This window comes from Eleutherodactylus coqui, chromosome 2 (assembly GCF_035609145.1).
Source record: "Eleutherodactylus coqui strain aEleCoq1 chromosome 2, aEleCoq1.hap1, whole genome shotgun sequence".
Taxonomy (NCBI): Eukaryota; Metazoa; Chordata; class Amphibia; order Anura; family Eleutherodactylidae; genus Eleutherodactylus; species Eleutherodactylus coqui.
The window spans coordinates 303,762,043-303,775,054 of record NC_089838.1 but is presented as its reverse complement, the minus strand read 5'-3'; the positions used below and the strand labels follow the sequence as shown (position 1 = coordinate 303,775,054).

The 13,012-nt window shown below is 47.9% G+C and overlaps 1 protein-coding gene across 1 annotated transcript; it reads right to left on the bottom strand.

Moving 5' to 3' along the window:
- Positions 1-7,909: 7,909 nt before the first annotated feature.
- On the bottom strand, positions 7,910-8,860 carry LOC136610230 (olfactory receptor 1J4-like). Its single transcript, XM_066589466.1, has one exon. It carries the CDS (start codon positions 8,858-8,860, stop codon positions 7,910-7,912), a length of 951 nt encoding a protein of 316 aa, XP_066445563.1.
- Positions 8,861-13,012: the final 4,152 nt, after the last annotated feature.

The following is a 13,012-nucleotide window of genomic DNA, read 5'->3' as shown; positions in this document are numbered from 1 at the left end:
TATGTTTTTTTCCAATGTATATTCTGTACAAAGTCCAACAGATGTTTTGTATCCTTTAGATATGTGGGTAGATGGTTCACAAATAGAGATGAGCGAACGTACTCGTCCGAGCTTGATACTCGTTCGAGTATTAGCGTGTTCGAGATGCTCGTTACTCGTAACGAGTACCACGCGATGTTCGGGTTACTTTCACTTTCATCTCTGAGACGTTAGCACGCTTTTCTGGCCAATAGAAAGACAGGGAAGGCATTACAACTTCCCCCTGCGACGTTCAAGCCCTATACCACCCCCCTGCAGTGAATGGCTGGCGAGATCAGGTGTCACCCGAGTATAAAAATCGGCCCCTCCCGCGGCTCGCCACAGATGCGTTCTGACATAGAGGACGGAAAGTGCTATCTTGGTGGAGCTGCTATAGGGAGAGTGTTAGGAGTATTTTAGGCTTCACGAACCCCAACGGTCCTTCTTAGGGCCACATCTAACCGTGTGCAGTAGTGTGGAGGCTGCTTTTTGCAGTGTTGCACTTTTTTTTTTTTGTTATATCGGCCGTGCAGAGCATTGCGCCCTGCAGTAATACTCCAGGGCCAGAAGCGCTTAGGCAGGGACAGAAGACATATTGATTGAATATAGGCAGTGGGCCTTTGCAAAAACATTTGGGGAAAAAAATCTATTTGGGCTGCCTGTGAGTGTCCTCAGTGTTCTGGGTCTCTGCTGGGTGTAGTAGTTCTCCAAATTCATACGCAGCCAGCTAAGTGTTACAGCAGGCTTGCGCAAAATTATTTCCTGGCTCTGTCTGGGCTGTTAAATCACCGCTGTATTGCAGTCCACAGTGCAACACTCTGCAGTTCTTTGACATACTCCAGGGACAGAAGCGCTTAGGCAGGGACAGAAGACATATTGATTGAATATAGGCAGTGGGCCTTTGCAAAAACATTTGGGGAAAAAAAATCTATTTGGGCTGCCTGTGAGTGTCCTCAGTGTTCTGGGTCTCTGCTGGGTGTAGTAGTTCTCCAAATTCATACGCAGCCAGCTAAGTGTTACAGCAGGCTTGCACAAAATTATTTCCTGGCTCTGTCTGGGCTGTTAAATCACCGCTGTATTGCAGTCCACAGTGCAACACTCTGCAGTTCTTTGACATACTCCAGGGACAGAAGCGCTTAGGCAGGGACAGAAGACATATTGATTGAATATAGGCAGTGGGCCTTTGCAAAAACATTTGGGGAAAAAAATCTATTTGGGCTGCCTGTGAGTGTCCTCAGTGTTCTGGGTCTCTGCTGGGTGTAGTAGTTCTCCAAATTCATACGCAGCCAGCTAAGTGTTACAGCAGGCTTGCGCAAAATTATTTCCTGGCTCTGTCTGGGCTGTTAAATCACCGCTGTTTTGCAGTCCACAGTGCAACACTCTGCAGTTCTTTGAAATACTCCAGGGACAGAAGCGCTTAGGCAGGGACAGAAGACATATCGATTGAATATAGGCAGTGGGCCTTTGCAAAATCATTTGGGGAAAAAAATCTATTTGGGCTGCCTGTGACTGTCCTCAGTGTTCTGGGTCTCTGCTGGGTGTAGTAGTTCTCCAAATTCATACGCAGCCAGCTAAGTGTTACAGCAGGCTTGCGCAAAATTATTTCCTGGCGTTCCGTAAGCGAAGTCAGCCTCCAACCACAGGCCAATAAGCGGCACATTTAATTACAGCGATCTGTTTCTGCATTACTGGTAATACAGCATGCTGAGGGGTAGGGGTAGGCCTAGAGGACGTGGACGTGGCCGAGGACGCGGAGGCCCAAGTCAGGGTGTGGGCACAGGCCGAGCTCCTGATCCAGGTGTATCGCAGCCGACTGCTGCGGGATTAGGAGAGAGGCACGTTTCTGGCATCCCCACATTCATCGCACAATTAATGGGTCCACGCGGTAGACCTTTATTAGAAAATGAGCAGTGTGAGCAGGTCCTGTCGTGGATGGCAGAAAGTGCATCCAGCAATCTATCGCCCACCCACAGTTCTGCGCTGTCCACTGCTGCAACTCAGAATCCTCTGGCTGCTGCTCCTCCTTCCTCCCAGCCTCCTCACTCCATTACAATGAGACATTCTGAGGAGCGGGCAGACTCCCAGGAACTGTTCTCGGGCTCCTGCTCAGATTGGGCAGCAGTGGTTCCTCTCCCACCAGAGGAGTTTATCGTGACTGATGCCCAACCATTGGAAAGTTCCCGGGGTCCGGGGGATGAGGCTGGGGACTTCCGGCAACTGTCTCAAGACCTTTCAGTGGGTGAGGAGGACGATGACGATGAGACACAGTTGTCTATCAGTGAGGTAGTAGTAAGGGCAGTAAGTCCGAGGGCGGAGCGCACAGCAGATTCGGAGGAAGAGCAGCAGGACAATATGGTGACTGACCCCACCTGGTTTGCTACGCCTACTGAGGACAGGTCTTCAGAGGGGGAGGCAAGGGCAGCAGCAGGGCAGGTTGCAAGAGGCAGTGCGGTGTCCAGGGGTAGAGGCAGGGCCAGACCGAATAATCCACCAACTGTTTCCCAAAGCGCCCCCTCGCGCCATGCCACCCTGCAGAGGCCGAGGTGCTCAAAGGTCTGGCAGTTTTTCACTGAGAGTGCAGACGACCGACGAACAGTGGTGTGCAACCTTTGTCGCGCCAAGATCAGCCGGGGAGCCACCACCACCAGCCTCACCACCACCAGCATGTGCAGACATATGATGGCCAAGCACCCCGCAAGGTGGGACGAAGGCCGTTCACCGCCTCCGGTTTGCACCACTGCCTCTCCCCCTGTGCCCCAACCTGCCACTGAGATCCAACCCCCCTCTGAGGACACAGGCACTACCGTCTCCTGGCCTGCACCCACACCCTCACCTCCGCTGTCCTCGGCCCCATTCACCAATGTCTGTCAGCGCACCGTCCAGCCGTCGCTAGCGCAAGTGTTTGAGCGCAAGCGCAAGTACGCCGCCACGCACCCGCACGCTCAAGCGTTAAACGTGCACATTGCCAAATTGATCAGCCTGGAGATGCTGCCGTATAGGGTTGTGGAAACGGAGTCTTTCAAAAATATGATGGCGGCGGCCCCGCGCTACTCAGTTCCCAGTCGCCACTACTTTTCCCGTTGTGCCGTCCCAGCCCTGCACGACCACGTCTCCCGCAACATTGTACGCGCCCTCACCAACGCGGTTACTGCCAAGGTCCACTTAACAATGGACACGTGGACAAGCACAGGTGGGCAGGGCCACTATATCTCCCTGACGGCACATTGGGTGAATTTAGTTGAGGCTGGGACAGAGTCAGAGCCTGGGTACGCTCACGTCCTACCCACCCCCAGAATTGCAGGCCCCAGCTCGGTGCTGGTATCTGCGGCGGTGTATGCTTCCTCCAGTAAACCACCCTCCTCCTCCTCCTCCAACGCAACCTTTGTCTCGCAATCAAGATGTGTCAGCAGCAGCAGCACGTCGCCAGCAGTCGGTGTCACGCGGCGTGGCATCACAGCGGTGGGCAAGCGTCAGCAGGCCGTGCGGAAACTACTCAGCTTAGGAGACAAGAGGCACATGGCCCACAAACTGCTGCAGGGTCTGACAGAGCAGACCGACCGCTGGCTTGCGCCGCTGAGCCTCCAACCGGGCATGGTCGTGTGTGACAACGGCCGTAACCTGGTGGCGGATCTGCAGCTCGGCAGCCTCACGCACGTGCCATGCCTGGCCCACGTCTTTAATTTGGTGGTTCAGCGCTTTCTGAAAAGCAACCCACGCTTGACAGACCTGCTCGGAAAGGTGCGTCGGCTCTGCGCACATTTCCGCAAGTCCCACACGGACGCTGCCACCCTGCGCACCCTGCAACATCGGTTTAATCTGCCAGTGCACCGACTGCTGTGCGACGTGCCCACACAGTGGATCTCTACGCTCCACATGTTGGCCAGGCTCTATGAGCAGCGTAGAGCTATAGTGGAATACCCACTCCAACATGGGCGGCGCAGTGGGAGTCAGCCTCCTCAATTCTTTTCAGAAGAGTGGGCCTGGTTGGCAGACATCTGCCAGGTCCTTGGAAAGTTTGAGGAGTCTACCCAGGTGGTGAGCGGCGATGCTGCAATCATTAGTGTCACCATTCCTCTGCTATGCCTCTTGAGAAGTTCCCTGCAAAGCATAAAGGCAGACGCTTTGCGCTCGGAAACAGAGCCGGGGAAGACAGTATGTCGCTGGATAGTCAGAGCACCCTCCTGTCTATATCTCAGCGCGGGGAGGAGGAGGAGGAGCAGCATGAGGAGGAGGGGGAAGAGACAGCTTGGCCCACTGCTGAGGGTATACATGCTACTTGCCTGTCATCCTTTCAGCGTGTATGGCCTGAGGAGGAGGAGGAGGATCCTGAAAGTGATCTTCCTAGTGAGGACAGCCATGTGTTGCGTACAGGTACCCTGGCACACATGGCTGACTTCATGTTAGGATGCCTTTCTCGTGACTCTCGCGTTACACGCATTCTGGCCACTAAGGATTACTGGATGTACGCACTGCTTGACCCACAGTATAAGGAGAACCTTTACACTCTCATACCCGAAGAGGAAAGGGGTTCGAGAGTGATGCTATACCACAGGACCCTGGCGGACAAACTGATGGTAAAATTCCCATCCGACAGCGCTAGTGGCCGAAGGCGCAGTTCCGAGGGCCAGGTAGCAGGGGAGGCGCGGAGATCAGGCAGCATGTACAGCACAGGCAGGGGAACACTCTCTAAGGCCCTGGACAGCTTTATGGCTCCCCAGCAAGACTGTGTCACCGCTCCCCAGTCAAGGCTGAGTCGGCGGGAGCACTGTAAAAGGATGGTGAGGGAGTACGTAGCCGATCGCACGACCGTCCTCCGTGACGCCTCTGCCCCCTACAACTACTGGGTGTCGAAGCTGGACATGTGGCCTGAACTCGCGCTGTATGCCCTGGAGGTGCTTGCTTGTCCTGCGGCTAGCGTCTTGTCAGAGAGGGTGTTTAGTGCGGCTGGGGGAATCATCACGGATAAGCATACCCGCCTGTCAACCAACAGTGCCCACAGGCTTACACTCATCAAGATGAACAAAGCCTGGATTTCCCCAGACTTCTCTTCTCCACCAGCGGACAGCAGCGATACCTAAACAATATGTAGGCTGCACCCGCGGATGGAAGCATCGTTCTCTATCCCCATCAAAAACGGGGACCTTTTTGCTTCATCAGTCTGTGTATAATATTCCTCCTCCTCCTCCTGCTCCTCCTCCTGAAACCTCACATAATCACGCCGAACGGGCAATTTTTCCTAGGCCCACAAGGCCAAGTCATATAATTTTTGTAAACAATTTTTATACGTTTCAATGCTCATTAAAGCGTTGAAACTTGCACCTGAACCAATTTTTATTTTAACTGGGCTGCCTCCAGGCCTAGTTACCAATTAAGCCACATTAACCAAAGCGATTAATGGATTTCACCTGCCCTCTTGGTTGGGCATGGGCAATTTTTCTCAGGTACATTAGTACTGTTGGTACACCAATTTTTGGGGGCCCTCGCCTACAGTGTAATCAAATGAATTTTTAGCCCACCTGCTTTACTGCTGACGTTACATCAGCTGTGTTGGGCACTGCAATGGGATATATTTATGTACCGCCGGTGGCTTCCTGGCACCCACCCATGCTGTCGGTCCACAGGGAGTTGTAACTGCATGTGTCCACTTCTAAAGAACCCCAGTCTGACTGGGGCATGCAGTGTGGGCCGAAGCCCACCTGCATTAAGCACGACATTACCTCAGCTGTGATGGGCAATGCAATGGGATATATTTATGTACCGCCGGTGGGTTCCAGGGAGCCACCCATGCCGTGGGTCCACAGGGAGTTGTAACTGCATGTGTCTACTTCTAAAGAACCCCAGTCTGACTGGGGCATGCAGTGTGGGCCGAAGCCCACCTGCATTAAGCATGACATTACCTCAGCTGTGTTGGGCACTGCAATGGGATATATTTATGTACCGCCGCTGGCTTCCTGGCACCCACCCATGCTGTCGGTCCACAGGGAGTTGTAACTGCATGCGTCTACTTCTAAATAACCCCAGTCTGACTGGGGCATGCAGTGTGGGCAGAAGCCCACCTGCATTTAATCGGACGTTGCCTCAGCTGTGATGGGCACTGCAATGGGATACATTAATGTACAGCCGGTGGGTTCCAGGGAGCCACCCATGCTGTGGGTGCACACGGAATTCCCATTGCGGAGTTGTACCTGCCTGTGACTATTTATAAAAAACCGCAGTCTGACTGGGGCATGCAGACACCTTGACAGAATGAATTGTGTGTGGCACATAGGTTCCCCATTGCTATGCCCACGTGTGCAGCTCCTGATGGAGGTGGCACAGGATTGGATTTCTCATTGCTTCTGTACAGCATTGTGGGCTATTGCCCCACCCCTTTTAAAGAGGGTCGCTGCCTAGCCGTGCCAACCCTCTGCAGTGTGTGCCTGCGGTTCCTCCTCATGGCAGACACACTTATAAATAGACAAGAGGGTGGCGTGGCATTAGGGCAGCTGAAGGCTGCGCAGGGACAGTTTTGTGTGCGCTGTGGACACTGGGTCGTGGGGGGGGGGGGGGGGTTGGGCAGCATGCAACCCAGGAGAAGTGGCAGCGGAGTGTCATGCAGGCAGTGATTGTGCTTTGTTGGAGGTAGTGTGGTGCTTAGCTAAGGTATGCATTGCTAATGAGGGCTTTTCAGAAGTAAAAGTTGTTGGGAGGGGGGGGGGGGCACTCTTGCCGCTATTGTGGCTTTATAGTGGGACCTGGGAACTTGAGATGCAGCCCAACATGTAGCCCCTCGCCTGCCCTATCCGTTTCTGTGTTGTTCCCATCACTTTCTTGAATTGCCCAGATTTTCACAAATGAAAACCTTAGCGAGCATCGGCGATATACAAAAATGCTCAGGTCGCCCATTGACTTCAATGGGGTACGTTATTCGAAACGAATCCTAGAGCATCGCGAAAAGTTCGTCCCGAGTAACGTGCACCCGAGCATTTTGGTGCTCGCTCATCTCTACTCACAAAACTTTGTAATCGTCTATTGACATATTCCGAAAGACTGCTGGTTACTGAACCCATACTTGCAATGATCGGATGACCTCGGGGGGTTGATTAATGATTTATGAATTTTTGGAAGATAATAGAAATGCATGGTTTCAGGGGTTTTAATGCATATATAATCCTTTTTGCTTTTTGTTATACAGTTTTTTCAAATGCTTCCTGGACCAAATTAAATAAGCTTTTCTTGATTTCCAGACCAGGGCTCTTGATAAGTTTCCTATAGTAATCTTTGTTATCCAAGATGTTAGTGGCTTCCTGATGATATACACTAATTAAGCCCTAAGTACATGAAGGGGTAAATAGACAGGTAGTCAGGTAGTCCGGGTCAGGGTAGGCTGTACACCCCACTATGAAGAACAATGCAGAGGTCAGGTCACAGCAGAACAATTTATCATGGTGGAAGGCCAGGTAATAGACAATAGCGTAGTTGAAGACCATGGACAATAGCGTAGTTGATGACCAGGTCAGGGCATGCAGTAGACAATAGAGTAATCAGAATAATAAGCTGGGTTAGGAGTGTAGACAAAAATGTCAGAAAAGCCAAGTTAAACTCCGGAAACTAGAGAATTAGAAACAATTTTGCTTGTCTTGATTTCCTTGTGTGATAAAATCAGAATGATTTTAGCAATAGCAAATAAGTTAAGTCTGAATATATTTTTGTCAAAAATCGCAGAAAAAATGAATTTACCATAAGGTTTGCTTCAAAGCTCAGTATGCAATCAATAAACAGCTAGGGCACCATGCTGATGGCAACAAAGGTGTTTTCCATCTAGCTTGGGTAGCACAAACATATTGTGTAGCTGTTTGTGCCTTCCTGAACATATCCAAGCGTGCTAAAAACCTTCTTAAATCAAATTTAATCAAAGTAGCGAGATTCTTATTACCTTTTGATTTGTTAACATTACAATGGCCCCCCAAACCTCTTTATTTCTCAGACTATAGACCAGGGGGTTCAACATAGGAACTACAACCAGATAAATCATTGAAAGCAACATGCCCTGTTCCTCAGAGTCTTCTGAGTCCGTTTGCATATATAAGAACATGAGTGGTCCGTAGTATAATATAACTGTGATGAGGTGGGAGGTGCAGCTGGAGAAAGCTTTCATACGTCCTGCAGAGGAGCGGATTTTCAATATGGTGGAGAAGATAAAGACATATGATATAATGATAAGTATAAACGACGCAAAGATAATAAGGAAAACCTCACAGAACATGAGGAGTTTGCGGCTTTCAGTGTTAGTAGTGGAAAGAACAATCACTGATTTCAGGTCACAGAAGAAATTATTGATTTCATGTGAATGGCAAAATTCTAGAACAGATGTAAGTAACATATGTAATAGAGCATTTAAAGCTCCAAGTAACCAACAGGAAGCCGCCATTGCAATGTACATATTCTTTCTCATTATTGTGTGGTATTGTAAAGGCTTACATATTGCCACATAGCGATCATAGGCCATTGATGTAAGCATGAAAACCTCAGCATCCCCACCGAAGATAAAGAAAAATATTTGTGTCATACAGCAACTAAAAGAGATTCTGTGATCCTGAGTCAGTGTGATAAAAAGTAGTTTAGGGACACAAGTAGAGGTGGATGTGACATCTGCAACAGCAAGGTTACTCAAGAAGAAATACATCGGGGTGTGCAATTTCGGTACCAAACATACAAGAAAAATTATTGTCAAGTTCCCCAAAACAGTAATTAAATAAATAATCAAAATTCCAAGAAAGAGCTCAAGTGGGCCGGTTGAAGACATTGAAAAGGCGACAACAGTAAATTCCTGCTTAGAGCTTCCATTTGGGCAGTCATTCATGTTGCCTTCATGGAGTTATAACTGATATATAGCATTCAATCTAATTCATTGATATAAAAACTATAATGGGAATCTATAATTTTCAAAATTATGAAATGTTTAGGACAAATTTCAGGTTATAAAAGCCACTTTATATGTTGATGTACTGGTTTCAGGTATAACAAATGAAAAATTCAATTTAGTTAAGTAAATAAATCAGATACAATAACAAATGCAAAATAGAGATTATTATATACTAATTCTTCAGAAATCTGTACCAATGAATATTAAAGAAGTTGTACCATTAAAATAACCTTTGCCCATGTGTCCTTTCAGGCTTTGCACTGTATCAAGAATTGGTACGTGTTCATGACCACTCTACTAGCAACTCTCTTCAGTGCAGTCAGGGAGTACAGTCACTAATTAACTTGAGTAGCAATGTCTGGTACTTTCTTTCATAATAACAGTTCATCACCAAGGGCTCCAGCTATCATACTTACAGCAAATAGCTGATGGATCCTCATTGACAGACAAGGTGATCAGAATAAAGCAAAAACTTTCAACACTGAATAAAATGTCACATTTAATGCAGACTCGTGAAGTTTCATTTTGGACATGTTATATCATCCTCTATTTGACCATAGCTAAGCCTGAACTGCCATGAGTTACTTAGAAGTTACCATATTAAATGTCACCCAACTGTCAACTACATTGCAAAATGATAACTTAAACATTTAACAGCAAACTCCTAATCAAGGTGTTTGAAATAATCCAACTTTCCCTGTTGATCACCTCTTATTTGTATGGAGTGAGTGGGCTATATAGAGTTATTTGGAACTTGGAGTGAAGAAGGCATCAAAGCATGATCCACCCAGGGGTTTACATAAGAAATAGTCAGTTGCAAACCAGCATTTCACACTTTCCTGAACTCACAGTTTTTTTTGTAAGAGATGGGAAATACTTTAAGAAACAAGAATATCCAAAATACCTCATAAACTACCATAAATGCAATTGATTACAATTAAAATGTTACATGACCATGTTGTGCATTGATGCATTTACCTCAATATCTATCTCAAAATCAGTATCTTTCTCTTTGCTCATCTAACGAGACCTCAAAAATCCTGTTTATAAATTGTAATAACCCCCTAGAGTTTGGGTCCCATTGAGAAATTATTTCCATATCATGATAATAATTAACACAAATAAGCACGCTTATTCACTTTCTTAATATAGCTATTACTTTTGCTATTTTTAATATATGGTGTGTTGAAACACGCATACACACATATATATGTGTACTAGCTGATATACCCAGCCTCGCCTGAGTTAACTTGATACAGGTGTTTACGTGTTGTTTGTACAGAACATTTTACAAAGTCAAGGTTACTTTAGAGTAACCGAGGAATAAATTCCTCATCTAGGACCTAATGAAATTTCATGTTTGCACGACATCGGGAAGCTAGAGAATTAGTGGCAAGTCAGTCAGTATATATATATATATATATATATATATATATATAGATGTGTGTGAATACGCAATATATTAAAAATAGCAAAGGTAATATATATGTATGTTCTACTATATCTTTTTTTCGACTGACTTTTTCCAGCACCCTTGTATGTAAATTTTTCATTGCAAGGTGCACAGGCTGTGGACCATGTGTCATGTTAGCTGCACTATACAGATGACTTACTGTTTATTGTGGGGTCTGAGAATAAATGAATGAAATTCATATTCTTTATTAGTCATACCAACTTGAATATTAAATCAACTTATCAGTATGACAGATCTTGTATCAAATTTGTGGATACTGTCATTGAAAAAGACTCTGACAACACGTCACACACTTATGTTTTCCGTAAGCCAACTTCGGTAAATGCATTATTACATGTGTCTTTTTTCAAAACTCCTACTATTAAAGCTGTCCCAGTTGGACAATTTCTCAGGATGAGGCAGATCTTCTCTTTGGAGGCAAGTTTTGAACAGCTGTCAGCTGATCTTGTGTGTGGCCTAGAAATGAGCGAGGACACTTGTCCGAGCTTGATGCTTGTTTGAGCATTAGGGTGTTTGAGATGCTCGTTACTCGAGACTAGCACCACGTGGTACTCGAGTCAATTCCATTTCGTTCCCTGCATGTTTAGCGCAGGGATTGCCACTTCCTCCTGTGAGGTGCCAGCCCTATCTTACCCCCTTGCAGTGAGTGGCTGGCGAGATCAAGTGACCGCCGAGTACTTAAAGCGGTCCCGCCTGCGGCTCACCTCAGACACACACTGGGAGAGCATAGGGAAAGTGCTGCTGCTTATTCAGGGATAGTGTTAGTGTAGGATCCTGTCTACAAGAACCCCAATGGTCCTTATTAGGGCCACATCTGACCATGTGCATTACTGTTGTGGCGGCTGAGAGCACTTTTGCACCAATTTTTTTTTTCATCTTGGGCTGTGCAGGCTATTACAGCTATAGCGTTTTAAGTCTGCAGTCTGTAATACAGAGTATAGGGAAAGTGGTGCTGAGACAGTGACAGTGGTAGTGTAGGATCCTGCCTACAAGAACCCCAACAGTCCTCCTTAGGGCTACCTCTGACCGTCTGTATTTCACAGGGTGTTTGGTGGTAGTGTAGTGCATCACTATTGCACAGCTAGGCCTGTTTGCAGCCTTCCGTATAATTTTTCTCTGCCTGCAAATTGCGTTACATTACCGCTGTCAGCCTCAAACTGTACGCCAATAATTCCATAATTTTTTACACTGGTCTGTGTCTGCAGTGAATTTAACGCATAGCGTACGGCCACAGCCACTGACAGAGGGAAAGTCATATAACGCTATATAGCCTGTATTCTTTTTCAAAAAGAAAAAAAAAAGCTCCATCGTTGGGCTACCTCTGACTGTCTGAAACTTACAGGGTGTCTGGTGGGAGTTGTAGTGCATCCCTATTGCACAGGTAGGCCTGTTTGAAGCCTTTCGGTATTCTTTGTTTCTGCCTGGAGTTAGCGTTACAATACCACTGTCAGTGTCAAACTGTACGCCATTAATTCCATAATTATTTACACTGCTCTGTGTCTGCTCTATTTATAATCCACCATGCTGAGGGGTAGGTTTAGGGCTCGAGGACGCGGGCGAGGACGCGGAGGTCCAATTAAGGGTGTGGGCCGAGTTCCTGGTCCAGGTGAATCGCAGCCGGCTGCTGCTGGATTAGGAGAGAGGCGAGTTTCTGGGGTCCCTAGCTTCATATCACAATTTATGGGTCCATGTGGTAGACCTTTATTACAAACAGAGCAGTGTGAGCAGGTCCTGTCGTGGATGGCAGAAAATGCATCCAGCAATCTATCGACCACCCAGTCTTCTACGCCGTCCACTGCTGCAACTCTGAATCCTCTCTCTGCTGCTCCTCCTTCCTCCCAGCCTCCTCACTCCATGAAAATGACACATTCTGATGAGCAGGCAGACTCCCAGGAACTGTTCTCGGGTCCCTGCCTTGATTGGGAAAAAATGGTTCCTCTCTCACCTGAGGAGTTTGTCGTGACCGATGCCAACCTTTGGAAAGTTCCCGGGGTCCGGGTGATGAGGCTGGGGACTACCGGTAACTGTCTCAAGAGTTTTCAGTGGGTGAGGAGGACGATGATCATGAGACACAGTTGTCTGTCTGTGAGGTAGTAGTAAGGGCAGTAAGTCCGAGAGAGGAGCGCATAGAGGATTCGCAGGAAGAGCCGCTTGACAATGAGGTGACTGACCCCATCTTGTTTACTAAGCCAACTGAGGACAGGTTTACAGAGGGGGAGGCAAGTGCAGCAGCTGGACAGGTTGGAAGAGACAGTGGGGCAGAGGGGTAGAGGCAGGGCCAGAGCGAAGAATCCCCCAACTATTTCCCAAGGCACCTCCTCGCGCCAAGCCACTGTGCAGAGGTCTAGGTGTTCAAAGGTGTGGATGTTTTTCAGTGAGAGCGCGGACAACCGACGAACAGTGGTGTGCAAACTGTCGCACCAAGATCAGCTGGGAAGCCACCACTACCAGCCTCACCACCACCAGCATGCGCAGGCATATGATGGCCAAGCACCCCACAAGGTGGACCGAAGGCCGTTCAACGCCTCTGGGTCGCACCACAGCCTCTCCCCCTGTGCCCCAACCTGCCACTCAGATCCAACCCCCCTCTCAGGACACAGGCACGAGCGCCTCTC

Excerpts from the sequence above, each read along its gene's own strand:
- LOC136610230 (XM_066589466.1), bottom strand. The coding sequence starts at position 8,860 with ATGAATGACTGCCCAAATGGAAGCTCTAAGCAGGAATTTACTGTTGTC.